Source organism: Amblyomma maculatum, chromosome 6, assembly GCF_055883805.1.
Source record: "Amblyomma maculatum isolate TAMU_Amacu chromosome 6, ASM5588380v1, whole genome shotgun sequence".
Lineage (NCBI taxonomy): Eukaryota > Metazoa > Arthropoda > Arachnida > Ixodida > Ixodidae > Amblyomma > Amblyomma maculatum.
Window position 1 is genome coordinate 81,456,249 of NC_139349.1, and position 22,541 is coordinate 81,478,789.

General features: G+C 47.9%; 1 protein-coding gene across 3 annotated transcripts in view; it reads left to right on the forward strand.

Moving 5' to 3' along the window:
- Positions 1-22,541, forward strand: part of LOC146186100 (dopamine D2-like receptor) — a 599,817-nt gene that overhangs the window by 572,298 nt on the left and 4,978 nt on the right. For 2 of the 3 annotated variants that reach the window (XM_084607030.1, XM_084607029.1), the window contains one exon: positions 16,011-16,224. In XM_084607030.1, the coding sequence (XP_084463156.1) occupies positions 16,011-16,224 (214 nt within the window). The remainder of the gene's footprint in view (positions 1-16,010; positions 16,225-22,541) is intronic. The other variant, XM_084607032.1, reaches the window with a different exon arrangement.

The following is a 22,541-nucleotide window of genomic DNA, read 5'->3' on the forward strand; positions in this document are numbered from 1 at the left end:
AGTCCTCCAGTACGGCGTCTCTCATAGCCTGAGTCGCTTTGGGACGTTAAACCCCACAAACACCAAGAGTAAACTAAATACTTTACAGTGTTGCGAGAACACGCCAGAGGCGTAATTTTCCTACGGAAACCATATGCGCACTGCTAAACACACAAGAAAAGATATTGCGGACAGCGGCACCCAAGGACCGAAACATATTCGCCATCAGCTCCAGCTTCGGAAAACCCCACAATCATTTTCTGTGGCCGTTACACGCCTACGGTGGCGCAGCCGCACACAGTGCCTGGCAAAATGAAACCGTAATTGAATCTCGTTAACAAACCAAGGAACGAAGAAATATTAAAACCATCTTTATAGATTTCATAAAAATTAACAATAAGTACTCAGTATAGAGCTCAGGATGGTAATGCAATGTCCAGAAACAAGATATCCCGCACAGGCTGCTATGAAAATAGGCGTTTTGAAGAACCTCATACGAGTGATTTGATGAATAAATGTTTTGCAGCACAGGCTCTTCTCTCCAACTTTTTCTTAACATGAAAATTTGGACTTCGTCCCTGTACTTTTTTCGATCATGCGGCCTCTAAGACTTCAGCGGAGCACGTGGGGATTAAATTATATTATTTTCAGGATTACATTTTTTAATCAAACACCGAATATATTCAGGTCAAGTCGCTATTAGATTGCTGGCCTCCCTTCCTGTGTTCCGCGCGCTGAGTTGAATGTTTTATAATTTTCCGGACTAAGGCCGCGTTTCAGGAAACTTCGCACTTAGGTGTGTTTTTTTCTTTTTTTTTCACCCCCTGCATATGCGTTATCACTTTCTGTGTAATTAACATCTACGTAGCTTTCGAAATATTACCGCGCTCTGTGGGTGAAAATGAGTTATCAGAGACACAGAACAGTACTCTCTGCGAAATGGTAAGCACAAAATTCGTACTTGTCTCCCATTAACAGGAAGTAATAAGCGCCTTTAGCAAAGTACTAAGTGCAAGACGTTGAATGTCCAGCATACGCATAGCAGTAGGCTGCCTTCTGTTTTTGAGGGGATGAATTGTGAGGCATATTGAACCAGATAAGAAGCACTATTGCTAAAAAAGCGCAACATCAAAATCGAAGTGACCACTTCGGCACATCGTCGTATAATTTCTTAAACGTCGTAGCGAAAGCAGTGATGGCGAGAAACTCATTTCCGCGACTTACCTAGAAAATAGACGCTAAAACTTTCCTACCCGGATATTTCAATATGTAAGCCGAGTGAAAGTCTGGTAATTAAGCGCTATGCACGATTTTGCGTCTGCAAAAAAAAAAAAAGAAAAAAAAAGAAAACGTATGGGCGGCTCAATTTCTAATGTAACGACTCCACAGCATGGCTCCTGTCTACAGCGCTCCTTGTGGGCCCTCGTTCGCGTACTAGTTACTAAACGCATTTAACTACTCGCTTAATCACTAATCATGCTATTCTTATTCACTAATGCTGGTACTCGCTTAATCACTAATGATTTTTAATCGGCCTCCATTACCGCACACATAACCATCAGCATGCAGCCTCAGCATCTCGTGACGTCACCCAATCTGCCAACCAATCAGTTCTCGGACATGCATCAACTAAACACCGCCTGCCACAGGCATGCTCGTCAAGTTTCGTGCAGATTTTCTTCGTTTCGTGCAGAGTTTCGTGAGAGTTTCTGCAGAACGTGGCTATAGTGTTGAAATATTCACTGTAAACGTCCCACGTTACGGCACCGTGTATTAGCTGGGTCAGTAAAGCGCTTACAATGTCAGAAACAACCATCTCTGCTGTCATGCGTCTCATTCACGTGCACGCAATTGCTTCAAAGGTATTGCTCCTTGATTAGGCGCTTATTTACAGGCCATCTAACGGGCGAGCGTGTGAATAATGTGCACAACTCTTTGGCACTCGGCGTTCAGCAAGATTGCATGTACCTTACAGGGAGTGCAGCGGTTCATAATCTCTGCCTTCTAAATATGAGGCAGTTTGGCTCCAGGTGGCTCCTCGTTCATTGGGAGAAAAATAAAATTTATGTTGTTGGTGGCTGACGTCTGCATATAATGCGGCTCCTTCGCTAAATTTGTGCAAGATATCTCACACAATTCGCTGTCCACGCTCTGTTCTGGCCTGAAATTAAATCGACCTAGCTAATTCAGCCTCGCAAAGTTTCTAAGCAATATCCGTAAGGCACATCAAAGAACACAAAATGAGGCCTTAATTGCAATTACAGGCCTCTGTATCAAGCTGTGACAACGGAGGCCTCGTTTTTAGCTTACTTTGTCATTTGTACCGTAAAACCTTTCAATTAAGTACCGCACTGAGACACCAAAATGCCATTTCGAGGAGCATAATTCGACTAGCTTAAAGGCTTCGACTGGAAATCGCATGTGTCGGTGGCGCGTAAATGATGCAAAAAAAAAAAAAAAAATTTGGGGACACATAAGCTGAGCGTTTAAGTGTGTAACCACGCGAACGTTTTAATGACTCCAGAGCTCCCTTGCATATCCGCGTTCGCACATATGCACTTTACAAATCCCTTAACCTCTAATCCCTTGATATTCGCATCTGTTATCCCACACGTGATCATTAACGTACATATCTCTAAGCTGCCCCACTTTGGGAAAAAACCTCCCGACATAAATATTAAAGCCGGCTTATCCAAGTCTGCGGGACCGGGCTGGTTGCATTTCTTACACAAGATCCAAGGGTGCCGCTGGATTAAAAATAGTTTTAATTCATGTCCAAAACCTCACCCGCGAGACCGTAGTGCTTCAACACTTCTACAAGTAAGCAGACTTAAGTGTATCTGCCGAATTTTGTTTTTACCACTCCTCCACATGTAAAAAGACAATGAAGATAAAACCAAAACTTAATACTATCGTCGGAACGTGATAGTAATAGTTTTTTCTTCAGAACACATCCTTGGTGCGACGCATCACTGCGTGTCTAAGAAGGTGAGTATGCGGAATGAATGAAGGGAGGTTCTGCGCATGCGTGCTGCTTCCGTTCTTTCGCTTCAGCATAAGCACAACGTGCGCAGAGGCAGTGCGAAAATACGATGGCGCCTTTCGAGTAGTCCAACGAATGCGCTTTTCCATTTTGCCCATTTTGTCTGAAAATGGCACACGTCCGCTCTGGCGCGCGTCCTCGATTCTAGATCGTGCTAAGTCTAGCAGCAAATGCATTTCCTGCATTTTATAGGAGAAGATAAGTAACCGGAGCCAGTGCCAAGGACGTCTTATTCTGGCTATCCAGCGTCATCTGTATATTGCTGTCGCTGTTTTACAAAATAATAATACTTGTTTCGAATTCTCGAACGCAGTGAGTGGATCACGATAGGCACTGCTTATAAGATAAGGCCATTTCTCGCTTATTTCCGGTCAATTTTATGCCACGCTAAGCATTGTTTTTATTTTAAATTACGGAGGTTGCTTAGAGCTTTTTAACAATGTTAAAACAAAAACCTAGTTGCATGTTCTCTTCATCTGTTGCTGAAGATTTTGTTGCACTTTCTGGTGATCTGCAAGGATAGGCATTATTTCCACCGTAGCAATCACGTACAACGCACAGAGCACGCATACATATTCTTACCCTGAAATTCCGGACACATTAGAGAGCACCACTCAGGTTTAAATTCGGTCACTTAACAGTACACAAAGGGAATTGTCTACGAAGTTTTTCTTGTACGTGGCCGCCGCTCATCTGTATTATCTCCCCAGCGGCCGCGCCCGTCACCACTTGACGAGCTGTCTAGAATACACCACGCAAAGTTCATTTCCTTGGCATCGCAAAAACTCTCCTGTTCGCCCCCGTCGGTACCTTCACTTAACGTGGCTCGTTTTGCACGTGCGGCAGTGTCGTCTCTCTGGCATTTCTGCGTTCCCATAACGCTTGCGAGACCACACGTTGCTCTAGTCGGGCTGCTGCGGCAGCTTCATTCATAGCCGCTTCCTCCCGATGGTCACCAACACACGCAGAAGAGGTTGCCATCGCCCTCGCAGCCTATGACTCCTCCTCCAAATACATCATAACCGACTCGCGAGGAGCTTGTCGGAACGTCCAGTAAGGGTGGACTGCTCCCCTAGCTTACCGCATATACCCAAGTTGCAGTCGAGATTCGGATCCCGCGTACCGATCTCTCGTTTGGGCTCCAGGTGTCACCAAGGTCTCCAAGGGAATGAGGCAGCCGACGCCGCCGCCCGCGCGCTTTCTCTCCGGGCATTTCCCACGGGACCCGACGCGGATCAGGATTTTGATTTCAGCCCAGTGTACAAATTTAAAGAAATATGTGAATATTACAGATCTACGCACCAAACTCTTCCCACCCCGTGCAAAGGGCTGGGGAAGGCTAACGAGCGGGTGCTCCTGCGCCTGCTCACCAATACAATGTTGTGCCCGGCTACTCTTAAACATTTTGATCCGCAATTCGACGGGCTGTGCTCGCACTGTGGGGAGGTGTCTGACACCTACCACATGGTGTGGGCCTGCCAGAAAAACCCATTTTTGCCCCCTATCCCCAACCCCACCCGAGAGAACTGGGAGGCGACCCTGTCCGGCTGCTGCACCCTGGAGGCCCAAAAGGTCTTAACGCAGTGCGCCCGGACTGCGGCAAACGCCAATGGAGTGCCTGTCTAGGCATCCCACCTAGTGTATATACCTATATGTATTATAATAAATGTTTTAACCACCACCACCACCCCGATGGTTGTTGTAACGAGCGGCATTTCGACCAGCTATAGCCTCTTCCGCCGGTGGCGTATTTTCTGGGTCCTCCCCGCTCGCGATGTGGAATGAGCCTCTGATCCCACATGGCAACGTATAGAAGTACCTCATTTCACGGTGTACACCCCCAAACTCCTAGCAATACGAAGGCGAATATAAACTTACTTTTGCGAAACTGAAAAGGCGCAAACCTACCTCGCTTCCTTGTGGACCCTTTATGCTCCAATCTTTTTGTACCTCATGGCGAGACTTTGATACCAAGAGATTTAAGGCGTCCGCCTTAAAACGATCAAACGCAGGGGCCGCGATGTTTTCAACATCGCATGCTTAGAGGCGCAGTAGGCCAGTGCTCTAGCAAGCTCGAGTAAAACGTGGCACTCCCGTAAAGTATCCAGGATATCGTGGTGGCGCTGGCCGCGAAGCCATGTAATGAAGAAACTTATCTAATGCATGCTGTTTTCTCTGAGCATGTACTGCTGTGACAGAGAGGAAGAGAGAGAGAGAGAGAGCGGCTTCTGCTGAGGCTATGCGGCCGCTCCGCCTCCTCAACGCCGAGCCGTACGAAGCACGCGTCGCCAACTACCCTAACACTAAGATACTGGCACTCAAAGTGACAATGCCAAGCAACATGAGCTTTCACCTATGAATGGGATACTATCGTGGGTCGCGAATATCTGGTTAGTACATGAAAGATCAGGAACCTTTATCACGCTTGTTATATGATGTCCCACGCGCCATATTTTTTCTTCCACTATTTGTAGTCTTAGTAGAGAGCAAACGTTACATTTTTTGTTGGATGTATTGCAGGCCTGCTCTATAATATTGTTACGATGAAATAGCAAAGGGGTGTTTATTTACAGTGATATGGCAGTGGGATAAGGTGAAGCCTACTAGCCCCAGGCACCAACGCTTCTTCTTCTTCTTCTGCCTCACCATCACCATCCCTCATCGTCGTCATTAGCGTGACATTTCCCCCCTACTCAGACGAAGCCCTCTGGGCGTGTTCGTGAGTCGTGCGAGGCTGACACGGCTTCAAGCGGGCAACATGACACAGTTCGGTTTTGGCAGACCGGCGACCCGATGCTGTCAGGCGGGCTATCCCATAAGTTAAATCACTAAGGCGTTTGATAACCACATATGGGCCGTCATAATGGGCCAAGAGTTTTTGATGTAGGCCACGGCGCCGAATTGGACGCCATAGCCAGACTAAATCACCTACAGAGTACGTGACCCGCCGGTGACTGGAATCGTATCGCACTTTGGAACGTTCTTGTGAAGCACCAGACCGTAATCGGGCGATTCTCCGAGCTTCTTCGGCGAGACAGAGGGTCTCAGCCAGGCAGGGGTCTTCACGGCTTGTGAAGGGCAGGATAGTATCCAGAGAGTAGCGTGGTGGTCTGGCGTAAAGCAGAAAAAATGGACTGTATCCAGTCGTCTCATGCGTGGCGGTATTAAACGCATACGTGATGAAGGGCAGTATGGTGTCCCAGTTCTTATGCCCTGCGTCCACATACATGGCTAGCATGTTGATAAGCGTTCTGTTGACGCGCTCAGTCAAGCCATTTGTCTGGGGATGGTATGGCGTCGAGTGTCGGAAAGTTACGGCGCATAAACGCATGAGCTCTTCAACAACATCAGCAGTGAATTGTCGGCCCCGGTCAGTGATGACAATTCGTGGCGGCCCGTGTCGTAAGATGACTGAGTGCAGCAAGAAAAGCGACACCTGATGCGCCGTAGCAGATGGAAGAGCGGCGGTTTCACAGTAACGTGTGAGATAGTCCACGCAGATTACAATCCAGCGATTTCCATCCACGGACTTCGGAAACGGACCTACGAGGTCAATGCCTACTTGATCAAACGGTGCTGTCGGGGTCTTCACAGGGTGCAGCAAGCCAGACGGAGTTGCAGTTGGACGTTTGTGGCGTTGACATTGCTTGCAACTGGCAACGTATTGTTCAACCGTCGAGCGCATTCTGGGCCAGTAAAATCTTTCTTGAGCACGGTGGAGTGTTCTAACCGATCCCAAATGCCCAGAAGTTGGATTATCATGCATAACACGCAATACGTCCGTGCACAACGTCTTGGGAACTACGAGTAGGTATCGCTGGCCGACAGGCGAATAACTCTTTTTCCATAGGAGGCCATCATGCACACAAAAACGGCTTGTAGGTACGTTGGCTTGGGCAAAGAGAGGCTGCAGACTGCTATCATTTTGCTGTTCCGTTTTGAAAACATTCGTGTCGGGGAACGCTGGCTCGAGGGTCGATATATAATTGTCGAAATCGTCGCTTTCAGGTCCAGTCGTGGCCATTGGCATCCTAGAAAGACAATCTGCGTCTGCATGACGCCTCCCGCTTTTGTAAACCACGGCAAAGTCATATTCCTGTAACCGGAGGGCCCAGCGTGCGAGGCGACCACATGGGTCTCGAAGGTTCCGCAACCAACAGAGTGAATGATGGTCAGTTACGATAGTAAACGAACGTCCGTACAAATATGAACGGAAACGCTGCACAGCGAAAACTACAGCTAGGCATTCCTGTTCGGTGACTGTGTAGTTTCGCTCCGGCTTGCTCAGGGTACGACTTGCGTACGCGATAACATGCTCTCGTTCATTGTGCCGTTGGACAAGGACTGCACCAAGACCGATTCCACTAGCGTCCGTGTGTACTTCTGTCATTGCAGTAGGATCGAAGTGACGTAAGATGGGTTTCGATATTAAAAGAAACTTCAGTTGACGGAATGACGCGTCGCAGTCTGGTGTCCAGTTAAAAGTAGAGTTTTTGTGGAGAAGGCACGTCAATGGGTAAGCAACGTCAGCAAAGCGATGTATAAAGCGTCTAAAATACGAGCACAACCCTAGAAAACTGCGCAACTCCTTCACTGTCTGCGGGGGTTTAAAAGACTCAACAGCGGCAGTTTTCTGGGGATCCGGCATTACACCATCACCATTGACAAGGTGTCCTAGCACCAGCGCTTGGCGCTCTCCAAAGCGGCACTTTTTGGAGTTCAGAATTAGGGCGGCGTTGTGCAGGCAATTCAAGACACGTACTAGACGGTCATTGTGTTCTTGGAAGGATTTCCCAAATATCACGACATCGTCCAGATAGCAAAGACAAATGTCCCATTTTAAGCCGCGCAAAACTGTGTCCATAAAGCGTTCGAATGTAGCTGGCGCATTACACAGCCCGAATGGCATAACATACTCATAAAGGCCATCTGGCGTTACGAAGGCTGTTTTTTTCTTATCTGCAGGGTCCATTGGAATTTGCCAGTAGCCAGATCTGAGATCAAGACAAGAAAAATAGGACGCACCAGAGAGGCAGTCGAGGGCATCGTCTATGCGAGGAAGAGGATAGACGTCCTTTTTCGTAACAGAATTTAAACGCCGATAATCGACGCAGAATCGCCACGAACCGTCTTTCTTGCGTACAAGAATAACAGGGGCAGCCCAGGGGCTAGATGACTCCTGTATCACCTTTTTCTGTAGCATGTCCTCCACTTGCCCATGAATGACTTTGCGCTCAGATGGGGACACGCGATATGGCTTTTGACGAATGGGACGAGCCGAACCAGTGTCGATGCTATGATGGGTCCGATGTGCAGGGCGAGAGGTTGGTCCATCTGTTTCAGAAAAGTCAAACATAGGCGAAAAAGGTAGAAGAATATCCACAAGAGTACGGCGTTGAGGTGAGCTGAGATCGGCGCTGATCATGCGGCAGATTGAAGTTTCATCAGCAGGCAAAGGTACGATGGCACTCGTAGCATCTGTGACCAAAGCAACGACGTGGGGCGCATCGGGTCCACAAGAGGCAAGCTTCAATCCCGTTGGTAAAACTGCGGGCTCGGACGATGGGTTGATGGTCCATAACGAGGCACTACCATGATGCACGGATATCATACAGTGAGGGATAATTACATTTTTCTTCAGGCATGCTGAGTGAACTGGGTGCACCATGGCCTGGAATGAAACCTTCTCAAGAAGTGGAACGGACACGGGGACGAACATGGCAGACAAGGGTGGAACTACTGTGTCTTCGGTAATACTAAAAACTGTTTCTTCATCACGGCCACTTTCAAAAAGTGTCGGCAGATGCGAGCCATCAAAATGAACCTCTTGACTTCGGCAGTCCACGGTAGCGCCACAAAACTTCAAGAAGTCCATTCCTAAAATGATGTCATGCGTAGAGTGGGGTAAGACTACGAATTCGGCTTGAAAAATTGCACCACCCACAGACACTTGCGCACTACACACACCCAGTGGCCGCAACGCCTCTCCACTCACACCACAAAACGTTGAAGCACGGTCATATTCAAACATCACTTTGCGTCCCAACAAGCGCCTAAACTGATTACTCATCACAGACACAGTCGCACCCGTATCCACCAAAGCTAATGTATACACACCATCAATAAACACACGAATTTTGTTTTTGAGCATTATAGTTGGAGGGATGTTGGCACACAGCACATTTCCAGCGGCCTCACCCCCATTGGTCGCGCTGGTTAGTTTTCCTGATGATGATGCTGAGGCGACATGGGGCGCCGTCGTGGTGATGGAGAACGACGCGCACGGAAGGCGGGTGGTGGAGTAACACTTCTATCAGATGCAGGGGAGTGGTCGCGGATATTCTGGTTATGGATGTTGCGGTAATACCCACGCTGAGTATTTGATTGTTGAAAAACGGGATTGTATTGCCGATTGTTGGGTACTGTTGGAAGCGCCGGACGGTTATAGCGAGGTGGGAACCTACTGCGGCAGTATCTGGCGATGTGACCTTCGACGCCGCAGCGGTAGCATATCGGCGGAGAAGGTAGAAAATGCTGTTGCGAATAAGAGCAGGGAACAGCTGGGTGCGTCGTAGGTCTGTCTGAATGCTCATACTGCTCAGGAATCCTGGTAGATCGAATGGAAGATCTATGGGCACTTGAGGCGACGTCATACCTTGGGGCGTCAGGCACCGACGCATTCCGGTTGGCGAAATGCATGGGAGGATAGTCAATGGAAGCTGCAACTTCAGGAGCTTGTGGGAAAGGCTGAAGGGTAATCGCTTGTGGTGGTGAAGCCGGCCGTCTAGATACCCTCTGGACAGAGACCTCAGCAGATTCGTGCAGGGGAAGTGGGTTGAGCCGCAGGAGTTCTTCCCGCACGATTTGCCGGATCGTCGACGGAAGATCTAGTTGGGCGTGGTCATCAAGGCTGGCCACGGTAGGCACGTTGGCCAGCCGCCCAAATTTTGGCACAATACGACGCGTTCTCAGAGCTTGAAAAGCGCGGATGTGTTTAATGACATCGGAGACGGTTTCAAGGCTGTCTTTGGCGATTAAAAAGTTGTATACGTCAGCCGCGATACCCTTCAAAATGTGGCCGACTCTATCTTCTTCGGGCATGTTGGAATTGACACATCTGCACAATCGGAGGATCTCTTCTGTATAAGTGGTACAAGTTTCATCCGGCAACTGAGCTCTTTGGGCAAGGGTCTGCTCAGCCCGTTTTTTGCTCGGTACAGAGTCACCAAAACGCTGTTTGATCTCGGTGGCAAACCGTTCCCAAGTTGTCAAATTGTCCTCGTTATTCTCGAACCATGTCATCGCCGTGTGAGTTAGAAAGAAGACGACATTTGTGAGCATGGTGATAGGGTCCCACCGGTTGTACCGACTAACTCGTTCATAATGAAGTAGCCACTTCTCAACGTCCTCACCTTCCTCTCCTGCAAAAGGTCGTGGTTCCCGGTAAGGCTGGCAGGGAATAGAGCTGGAGGGGGCAGGCCTGTCACCAGCCTGGCTTGCAGCGTCGCGGCCGGCGCGGTTAGAATCGCTGTGGTCCATGATGTTTGGAAGAGGTGGCAGTCCAGCAAGGCGGCGACTACGTCGAAACTCCAGTGGTTCTTGCTGCGCCGTACTTGGGGATCGAACGGAGCACCTTCCACCAAGTTGTTACGATGAAATAGCAAAGGGGTGTTTATTTACAGTGATATGGCAGTGGGATAAGGTGAAGCCTACTAGCCCCAGGCACCAACGCTTCTTCTTCTTCTTCTGCCTCACCATCACCATCCCTCATCGTCGTCATTAGCGTGACAATATGACGTTATGTTTCAGCTTTGAAAACAATTAAGTGCATGCTGTTGTGGGCGTTCTAATCAAGCTGTGTAGCAAGCTCCGCATATTCGCTTTTATAAAATGAATGCAGCCATTACTCGTCAATATGACCCCGATAATTTGGACGACTGGAATTGTGGAGAGTTTTCCCAGAACCAAACGTTTTCAATACATTTATTTTTTATTTTTTTTTTATATGGAAGCTTGGTGTCCGGACAATGGACAAAGGGACAATACAGAGAGTCCATTGAGGCCCACGCGTTTTTGCCGCGTAAAACCTCTACTCTCCCAACTTTACCAACCATAGGTTTCATTTTCCTGTATTTCTAAGTGCAGGGCGCCAGAGGACTGCAACGGAAAAATGCATGAAGGCGCATACTTGTAATGCCTTAAGATTTTTTTTTTTTTTCAGTACAACATTTTCACTTTGACGCCCCCTTACTATATTCAGCTTTGAATGAATACTTCTGAATAAAACTCTGAGTGTGCGCTTCATAGAAATTCTAATTCAGCAATCGTCTTGGTCGTGGAATGTACCCAGTAGTAGTAAGAGTTATAACGTCTAGCCATGAGACATATAACTTTTTATAGACCAATAGGAACGCGTGTTAAGCTGCACCATATTGTTCTAAGCATGTCAGCAACAGTGATAATGAGCCTGGAGTGGTCAAAATTTCCTCTAATTCCGACTTCACTGACCACCATAATATGACAGAAGCAGACCTGAGTCATAGCGCAACTTTTTATATATATATATCTTCCTTCGTGACCCCTTATTACGGGCAACTCTACGGACAAACCTGCCCGGGAACCAAAGTGTCCGGATTTACGAGGCACTACTGTATTCGGGCAGCCTATGCGCTGACGTCGAACCTCTTCATTGCTAAAGTAACGTGAACTGCGACCGAGGTCAGAACTTCTCCCAACCTCTAGGTATTCCGAGGCTAGCGGCGGCGGTTCCTTTCGCAGTTGCGCTGAGTGCGGAGAAAGCTCTCCCGGCAAATTCCTACGGAAAGCCGAGCGCGTGCGCGTCTTCCTTCTGCCGAGCAAAGAAAGGAGAGCTGCTTCGCCCGTGGGTAGTGTTCAGAGGAGGCTTGGGAGGTCTGCTTCGGTTCCTTTTGTTTGGAATGAAAGCAAGCTCGAGTAAGGTGAGCAGCTCCCGAATCGGGAGCCGAAGCGCAATAAATGGACGGCGGCTCGGCATCAGCTGACTGGCCGCTAGCATACACACAATTAGACGGCGGACTTTTCTGTATACAATAGTCCGCTCTGAATAGGGCGACATTTGCGAGAACACATGACGTCTCAATGTCTGTGCATGCTCCTTGCCATTCGTCATAGCCTACTATTCCTCTATTCTCGCAGAAGCACAAGCACTTGACAGCATGACCGTGCTTCCAGCAGCGGTGTATAGATGGCGCGTAGAATAAGGCAGGCTGCAACGAGGGGCTGAGTGGTGAACTCGCGACAAATCTCTTACAAGAGTTGCTACTTATCATCTTATCTGTGTAGTTTAGTTTGTCTCCTGCACGTTGTACTTCTACATTTCCAACCAGTGTAGCGGAGGTTGGGGGAAGGGAGGGGAAGGGTGTGGCTAAGACAGATCTGAACATCTGTTCTAAGGTATTTTTGTGACAAACACTATAATACAGTGGCTTTCAATACGACGGAGAGAAACATATTAAGTGAAAAGATAAGAGACAGAGAATGGCCTTCACTGAAAAGCGCTGACTAGACTTAACCGAAGTGAAGCGAAATAAGTGACCTTTGCTAGGACGCGTGATTTTCTAACGTCTTGAACGAGTGACAGTTCTAAGTCTGTTTGCCTACCACCGAGAACGGCGAAAGATGCTCATTCAGGGTCTGCAGAGAATTTGAGGCCAAAAAACAGCGTCGCGACGTCTCATTTCTGGGCGCGGTGACCGTGCGTCTGTGCAGGGAGCGGACTTTTACGGGAATTCGGGTCGATCCATGGCCTCTATATTTTGCACGTGCGAACATTACCTCCGGAGTTTCCTAAAAGCCCGTGTTAGCGAGCGGACGCGCAAAGAAATTACCCGCTTCTCTCGATGAAGCGCGTTTCCTCAGTGAGGCGCTCGAGCAACGCAAGAATCCCGCTTAGTGCACTGTACACCCTAGGCTTTGCGTGACGATTTTTGCTTGCGGCTCTAGCAAAGCAATGCAGACGCTTCATTGTTAAGAAGCTCCTTGCTCATTCATTCACCGCGGCGGGCACCTGGGATTGTCGCTCAACGGGTACCGCCGCTCGTAGCCGACACCTCCCACCAGCCCATTCATGCAGCCTAACGCCCAGTGAAAGATTGGTTTGATTTGAAAGCGACTCAGGCTATGAGGTACGCCGTAGTGAAGAGCTCCGGAAGTTTCGACCACCTGAGGTTCTCTAACGTGCACCGACATTGCACAGCACACGGGCGCCTTGCTTTTCGCCTCCATCGAGAAGCAGCCGCCGCGGCCGGGATTCGATTGGGTACCCTTGGGCACAGCTGTCGAGCGCCCTAACCAATGCATTATCGAAACGGGGCCTCCGTGTGGAGGATGCGGTCCGACAGCGGAACGAGGCGCATCCAGTTCTACTTCTACGCACAGAGCGGCCGCGAGGAGCAGCACTAGTACTGGAAGGGCTTATTTTTACTGAGGTGCTTGGCACGTTATGCGCTATAGAACTTCGTTATTAGCAGAATAATTATATTTCAATTAACTCATCAAATGGCTATTTTTGCTTAGGTAGCAATGTTATATTTCGAAATTTATTATCGTTGACTCGAAAAGTGACTCAGCATTTTAAGTTTTTCTTCATTTGCAATGTGATCCTAAACACCGAACATCAACAATACACATCTGAAAGCTTTTTTGGTTGGCTTTCACGCATTGCACACGTTTTCAAATGGTGCGTCTTGCATATTTTATGCATAAAATACAGTGGCCATTTTGTAATGTGATTATGCAAAAGAACTTGACATGATTTTAGTGATAATACTAAACGCATCGACACAATTTATAAATGATAGCGTGTCTGTATGCGTGTGTGTGATGGAGAGGGGGGGGGGGGGAGTTGAGTGCTTGCGTGCGCGCCTTTGTGTGGACATTTCTCGCACACGTGGTAATGCAGCTACCAGAGTGAAGTTTCAGTCTTCCGTGAGCTCTAGTTCTCACAATATACTAATTTTTTGCTCTTAACACCTGTTCTGTGCTAGCCGTAAGTTCGCCTACTGACTCGTCTGCTCCTTTTTCGCATCCTCCATCTGCGCTTAGGCCACGAACCAAACGAGTCGAGAGTGCATGGTGCAACGCGCATGTTATCGATGAGTCTTTCCCTGCCTTGTCTCCATCGTGTCGCCAATATGTGTGCGACCAGCAGGGAATTATATCCCGTATCGGTGATCAGCCATGAGGGAGAGGCCTATATAGAGCCCCTTAAGCAGCAGACGGGGCGCGCGCTACACGTTTCTGCCGAGAATAACGAATTACTGTCAGGTCAGGGGTACAGGTTCGCGTCAATCATCATCCGTCACTCGAAACGAATTTAATGGCCCGGCTTCTCTGTGGTTTCGCCGTCAAGGCGTCTATAATTGGGTACGCGGCCTGCTCCTAAGCGCGCGTCACGCTTGACCGTGAAGGACTTGGCATACATATATCGCACCCCTCCCTTACAACCTAACATGAGGATTCAATAACAAAAAATAAGCACGTACAACACTGGATTTATAACTTCAGAGAGTTCATTCCCCCTCTGTGCCGCCGTATAGACTTCTGCGTATACTGCACAGCCGACAGCTGGGCGTCGGAAACATTAGGCGAGCAGCTGCTGTGCGAGAGCCGGATTTGCATTCAACGCAGCAACACTGCGCACTGCACTGACGCGCGCATCGATCGAAGCGACACAAGATTTTTTTGCACTGCAGGGGTAGCAGACGAGTTCGAATTTAGCGCCCCGTTCCTAGCATGCATTCGACCGAGCGTCGTCATCAGCGAAGCTTTCCTGGAAGATGAGGAGAAGGGTACAGGGAAAGGGGAGAGGGGATGGACTCTGGCAGCCATTGTTATCAATTAGTAGTGCGGCAAATATGTGCACAGTGCTAAGTAGCGCTAGTGACTGTTGCCTGTGTACCTCTTTCTCCCCTCTGTTTCTAATCTCAGATAACTCCCCTCCCCCCTCCCTTCCACCCCTCCCAACCTCCACGCTCCTCACCATTCCGACTGCCATAGGTCTGTGAGCTAGACGCATCAGGCTGGTATCGATTTCCATTGGGCTGGGGACAGGAAGTCAGCATCCGTCTGTCGCCAATGTTATATGCAACGTCAGCTTGATGATTTCGGCGTGAAGTTAAACGCGCGTAATGACGGATCAGGCACCTTTCAGGCGTTCGTGAACGTCGAAGCAGCGTGCCGTTCATCACTGATGATCGCTTCCGCTTTTCGTCAAAAAACTGCATGGTGCACATTTGTTGTGCTATCTCCATTACAGCCGTGGAATTAACTTACGTTAACGTCTTCAAGCAATGCCCCTGCGTAGCAGGCTTCCCATATATCTCATCCCCGTAGGCAAAAACTTCCTTCTGGTGTAAAATAAGATTTTAAAATGTAAAATTAGACGTAGTGAATCGCGCTAAGACGTAGTGAAAGCAATCGCGCTAATTTCATATGCAGTACCAACTAACCCAACAGCGCGCCCAATGAACTAAATTGCGTATTGACCGTTTACTCGTTCACCTTCGCTCACTCAGCTACTCGCAAACAAACATCGTAGTCACCCTTTGAGATTGAGCCCTCCTATGTACTCGGCCTTTGCAAAAGCGCTCCAAGTATCCCCAGAAGTATGCAGTTTTTTTGTTTGCTTGTTTAAATAATTATTTGATTGATTGATTGATTGATTGATTGATTGATTGATTGATTGATTGATTGATTGATTGATTGATTGATTGATTGATTGATTGATTGATTGATTGATTGATTGATTGATTGATTGATTGATTGATTGATTGATTGATTGATTGATTGATTGAAAATAAATGGCTACTGCTGCCATCGTTGGTTCTGGTGCTGGGGCCGACAGAGCGCACCTCTGCGAGGTGGCTTTGCTTTGAGTGCATGGAGAGAATAGAGACCACTGCATACTTACAGGGAGAGACCGACTCACAGCAATCTTTTGGTGATGCAGCAGGCGAAGAAGAACGGCTCCGTGATGCCCCTGCTGACCGTTTCGGTGGTGGGCGGACCTCCTATGGGCAGTGGAGGAGGCATCGAGGCCAGCCAGGCACGCAAGAAGTCTCGCTTCAACCTGGGACGCAAACACAAATCAAGCCGAAAGAAGAGGGAGAAGGCGTCAGCCAAGCGCGAGCGGAAGGCCACCAAGACGCTCGCCATCGTGCTCGGTAAGGAGTCGCCTGTCAAACTTTCGCGGCATAGAAAGCGAAGCAGTGTGGAATGCAGAGTGTGCCTGTAGCAAAGCGAGCAGTCTGCTTTGTGATCGCAAGTGGCCTTGGCGTAATACGCACTGTAACACCCCACCGAAACGAAAAAGATTTTTGTTTTGCAACCCGTTTTTTTTTTTTGTGGCCTCTTTGTTTGGAGTAGATTGTGTTAGTAACATATGATTAACCCATTTTTTTTCATGGCCATCATTGTTTAGGGTAGTTTGTTTATGTAACTTGTCATTGTCACTTGTTACAGGCGATGGATATCCGACGACTGTGCACTTAGAGATATCCAATGGGAAAAACTGCGGCCGTATTTCAGACCCTTCCATTTCACTTTACTATTTTCGGATCCGTTAAATCTTCTGGCATTGGTAATTGTCGTGGAGTGATGTAGCCTCATCTCTCTAGCGTCTATGGGATGCGAAACAGGACCATTAGCTTATTGGCGGATCGCTGGCAAACCACGGGCTGCATGACGCAACCAGTGATTACCAGGCCCTTGCGGCAAGTGGCGATGTCTGTCGCCCATTGCGGGAACCACTTTCTTGGGATTTATCCGGCTGGACGTTCGCTGCTTTCGTCTGTTGCTTCAGCCATGCTGACGTGAGTTCCCGTGGTGGTATAATGATGCCGATAATATGGTGCCAACGACGAGGATACCAGCACCATGCGTGGGCGTGTGGTATTTTGTGCTCTGATCGTTCCGGACATGACAGAGTCCCTGCTGCGATGCGCAACTGCACTCAGATTATCCGTTTGCTCGAATGATTTCCCAACAGCAAACTCTTAATGGGCTCATTTTCGCATACATTAGTATGCTTGTCGTGTATTGTAGTAGCAGTAAATTCTCACCGGAGTTTCAATCAGGCCGTATTAACCTTGCGTCAAAACTCCCCAACCTACTTTGCACGAAAGGACGCCGTTGTTTTCGTTTCTGGCTTATTTTCACGGGGACGGTCTAGCACGCGAAAAGGAACACTCCCGGGAGCATTTATAGCCTTAGAATTTTGCCACTAAGTTTGCCCGACAGTGCATTGCGCTTCCTGGCTATATTACGTCGTGGGAATCGACACTTTCTTTTTGAACACCTGTTTATACACCTTCAATTGAATTTCAATCGACACGTTCTTTTTTAACACCTATTTATATACCTTCAATTGAATTTCAGCCTTTTTTTTATGCCCTTCTACATGCAAGACGTCGATAACGCGAGATATCGAATGTGCGAAGCATTAATGCACAACTGTATTCAGGTTTCAGTTCTTGTGCGTCATAGCTTCCTGCTTCTCAGATAAAATGGCGTACTAAGTCTTCACTCATTCTGTGGGTGGCGAAAGGGATTCAGAGCTGTTTACCGAAGCGATGCAGTGCATTTGTCGCTTCTGGAACCACAGCACGTGTCCGACAGCATCTTTAAAAACGAAGTTACAGCACATTAGAAACGACAGACTATTATGGAGACAAGATACATTAGTGAGTAGTCGCGCGCTGAAAGGAGTACATGATCGAATCAAGTTGCGTAAGTGAAGTTGAGGTTACTTTCACATACATAGTAAAAGAGCTTCCTTCTTTTTTTCTGCAGTATTTCTTAGGACAATTTTCTACCTACATTTCGATCGTTTTAAAGAAAATCAATAAACAATAGAAAACGATGCAAAGCAGGATAAATACAATCTGACGATAAAAATTGCTCTCAGTAAAAAAAGGAAAAACACAACCGAGGGTTGCTCGACACTACGCATGCCCTAGTCGTAGCCGTTGCCTCTATTCAAAGCATAGCAGCGCTATTCGTCCAACGTCACCACTTCCGCTTCTCGTGCGGTTCCACACTAGGCGGCTGCTTTGTACGCGTACAAGCGGAAGATTAATAGCGCCCGGCGAAGTCGTTTACCGTGATCGTTCTGGTGTCTAGATGTTGTGGTGGGATTCCGCCTGCCTGCCTGTCTGCCTGCCTGCCTGGTATTACTGAACAACGGCTTGCACACTGAACGAGAGAGACGCCAGCACCGTCTTGGAGAATTGCCTCGATCGTTTGGGTTACCACATTGCCTTGTGGGCATCATTAAGACGCCACGTGCCTTCTTTCATGAACTGCTATACGCAGTACCGTTACACAAAACTAATCGCGCTACCACGCGCAAACGACAGGGCCGCTCCGACGCTCAGAACTCTTCCTTCCCCGGACCGTCGCCGCAACGCGGCACGGAATGGCATATACCGTATACGCGATTATGACAGTGTGGTTTTTGGTGAATCAGCCTAATGGTTAGGGTTTTCTGCAACCACGTCCGACATGCCCTGTCGTTGCTTTGCCTTCAAAATGGCGGTCACAGTGATTCTAGTGACCTCGTTCTGAAGATCTGCTGGATTAAAGTAGCCCCAAAAGCTTACTGAAATCCATGTTATTATTTTAGGCAGCCTCACTAAACTACATGTGTTGCCGTAGCCATTTAATCATACATGACTAATCATCGCTTACTTTGAGACTGGCATCAAAGGGACAAAATATAGTTATTTTCTCCGTAAACTAATCATTCCACACGAGGACTAAGTAGTGCGTCACTAATGTTTAATCCCATTTTTATTTTGACTGCGTGGTCGGCCAGCCAGTCAATTTCTACTTCTTCTTGTCTTACCTCTTCTTCTTGTCTTACTCAAGGAGGCCCCTGCAGTGTAAGCCAGAGGGGGGCGCAGAACGTATACCTGATAAGAAGCCAGAAAGTACCACGGGGGTTAGTCTTTTTGTGACTAGGTTAGTCTGTTTGTGACTGTGTTGCTGCATCGGGCAGAGTAATATTTTTTTTTATTATTTTAGGCAGCCTCACTAAACTACATGTGTTGCCGTAGCCATTTAATCATACATGACTAATCATCGCTTACTTTGAGACTGGCATCAAAGGGACAAAATATAGTTATTTTCTCCGTAAACTAATCATTCCACACGAGGACTAAGTAGTGCGTCACTAATGTTTAATCCCATTTTTATTTTGACTGCGTGGTCGGCCAGCCAGTCAATTTCTACTTCTTCTTGTCTTACCTCTGATTCGTTTGTTTAAGGTCACACCGCGTTACACAGTTCATCAAAAGATAGCTAATCCGGCAGTTTAGAATGTCTGCCCATTATTTGCGAATGCAGCGACTCCTTAAATGTTATTTTTCGAGCTCCTACACTTATTGACAGGTGGGGAACGATGCAGAGGCAAAATGGGAGAGGAGGGGAAGGGGAGGCGTGGGGTGTCCTTGATTGACAACGTCCCGAGCTGAGGGACAGGCGCGCTCGACGCTGCATCTCCCCGCCAGAAGAGCCCAGTCGGTTGCCCGCACGCCGCTCATCGAGCATCTGGGTCACGTCTCCGGCGCCGCTTATTGGGCCGGCGCTGTAACTCCGTCACGTCGTGGCGGGTCCGCGACGCGAGGTGCGGCTGCTTCTCGTCCACGCATTGTCGCCGCCTACGCCGTCGCTCGCGTCACTGTCACCGTTGTCTTGGTCGGCGACAACTCTTGGCGCCGCTTTTGTCCGAGATAGGAGCCATGTGCCGCATAGGCGAGGGCTCGCTGCCATCGCAGTGCCGAACGAGCCGCCGCGAGACCAATGACGCTGCTCGCAAGAGCGTGCGTCTTGTGGTGTTATGGTGCATAGCCTGTTTCAGCTAAGGCTTCCTGTAATATCGAAAAGCGAGCGCTTGAGGTACGACGACCATTACTGTGAGCCTTTCGGACCGACTGTTCTGTAAGCTTGCCGAACCTAGCCAGTTATCCACATTCAGAGAGGTATTGCAATATGGATAATGTAAGGAGTGGCGGGATACAAATAGACCAGACAAAGAAAAATTGTGATATAAATGATAATACATTCGAAACAAATGACAGACAGTTTAACATGGCTAAGTGCAGAATTCCGTGCAATAGCACCGCGTGCCCTAATTTACACTCTTTTGATCTGCTGAGCCACGAACTAACGATCCGCTGACTCACACTGTCGCCGTTACCTCGCCCGCTGCTTTTCTCTCTCACTCCAGTCTTCAGTGCAACTTTGTTGGAGTAGATTTAGATGACGACCACCGAAACGCAGCGTGAAAGAGTGGCAGGATGTCACATTAAGAAACCGGCTGCCGAGAGGACGCAGAAGTGTAACACAGTGATTTGCGAAGCTGATTTCTTTGCTTTGGTTCAACACTCACTGGAGGTGGAAATGCTGTTTATTTGTTTATTTATATGTCAAAGAGAAATCGGTTTCAGAGGTAGACCGACTGCATTGCCGATAATGCGCCTGGTAGTACGACTTCCAACTCAAATGAGCTACAGAATTTGCTCGCTCCCGCAAATTCGGGGCCTCGTAATACCGCACAAACAAGCGCCACCGATATGGGCGTCACTATTGCATGAGCCTGGAGGTTTCTCAGATAGATCTAATTTTGCAATGCATTGCAAAAAAGTGAATCGAGGTATACTGTAAGCTGGTTATTCAGTTCCAATACTGCACTTTTTCTAGCCTTGACAGTCAGACACTTGGTTGCATGAGAGAGTTTCAGCAGGCAGTCAGTAATTGGCTTGTCGCTTGTTAAAATTTCGTGAGCGCGAATATGCTCGGGTTTGTATCTAGTGAATTCTAATGCTGTAAATATCTAATACGACTTGGCACCTGCTGCATTAGTAATGCACTAGGTTTTAATTCAGTGCTTTGATATTTAACTAGGTTTACCTATTTTGTGGAGGCCACAACCACTTGTAGCATCAGAAATATATAGTACTGCACATGCGCATACCTTCGTGTTTTATGTATATTTGTGATAACTTTCGGCGTCGGGAAGCATTTGTGCTGAGTACTCCAAATTCAAAGCAGCTTTCTTTGAAACCGTAAAGTTACACTTTATTTTGAGTAAGTATTTTGCTTCTGGTAAGCCATTTTTCACAAACAATATATCGTACACCAAAGGACCTATATGCCTGAAAGACGAAGAAGATACAGAAAAAATGCATCTTATTTTTAAAGAATTCACCTTCCGACTTCGAAGTTTCAGGAAACGAAAGTGCGGTATCAGATACTCGCTTAAGCACCGACTAGAGCAGAGCTCGGTTCAAATACCTGTGAGCGCTCTCCGGACACACCATTTTAGGAATATTATACCAGCGACGCGGAGACAGCTGCTTTGTCCCAGTCTTCGAAATTGCTTCGAAATTGGACAAGTGTTCTCAGACCGTCGCACTTGTGGGCTCTCCTGGCGTGGACCACGTTCGTCGACAGTGTTAAAGAGGTACGCGCATTTGCGGTTCCCAGACGAACAATGTTTTTTTGTTTTTGTTTTTTTTTTTTAGAATATATCGAAACCCTTTGTTAACAGCTCGTGCGAGACTGCCGAGCTGCCAATCTTGGCAGCCTGGTGGTTCCGCCTTATATTCACAGTACACGGAATTCAACAAAACTCCAGCTGCGCTCGCTATTAGTGTATCATGATGTTAGGCTTCTAAGACGGTGTCTTTGTCGCGTGTTCCAAAAGGCGTCGTCCGCTGTGGGGTACATTTTTTACCCTGGGACCTTTCATGAGTACTAAGTGGGTCTCACCCCCACGCTCTCCTCTTCTCGTGACTGCTTCGCCGCGTCACTCCTAGTCATCAAGGCATGCCTCCGCGACTGGTTGCGTCGTAAAATGAAAAGAAGAAAAAAAATACGTCTAAAGAATGTCATCTTGAGTGCAGAGCAAATGAGGCGGCCAGGCGTGTCATACAAGGCACGTCTCGTCATCAAGACTGTGGCTTTGAGAAGCAACGCTTCAAGATCCGAAGCATGGTGTGCCTTTTGTAAGAAACTTGACGCTTCTTTCGAGCAGCTGAGTGCAGGGATGGAGTGCATCCATAAGGCTAGGAGAGGCGGCGACAATCAGCGCGACGCACATGTGCGTTTAGATCCAACTGAAGTGGAATGGCAGAGGTGATTACCGTGAGGCTCGGGTCGAGACGCTTTCATCTTCGCCAACGCCATGATCGCGTTGAGCGTTCTTTTCTTAAATGGCCGCTTCCGAAGAAATTTCCGCACGTAGAGAGACTTACGCCTCGGTATTTTCAGCCAAGTAGCATTGTTCGCAGCATGACTATTATGGCACAAAGCCTTTCATGATTAAAATGCTCTTGGCGGCTACCTCACCATTACCGGCGGACGTGTCTTGACTGAATGGAGGCGCAGATTTTGAAAAGTCGCCATAGAAATAGGGTGACACATGTGAAACTGAACGGGGCATGTTCGAACTCTCTATCATATAATTTTTTTTTTTTCC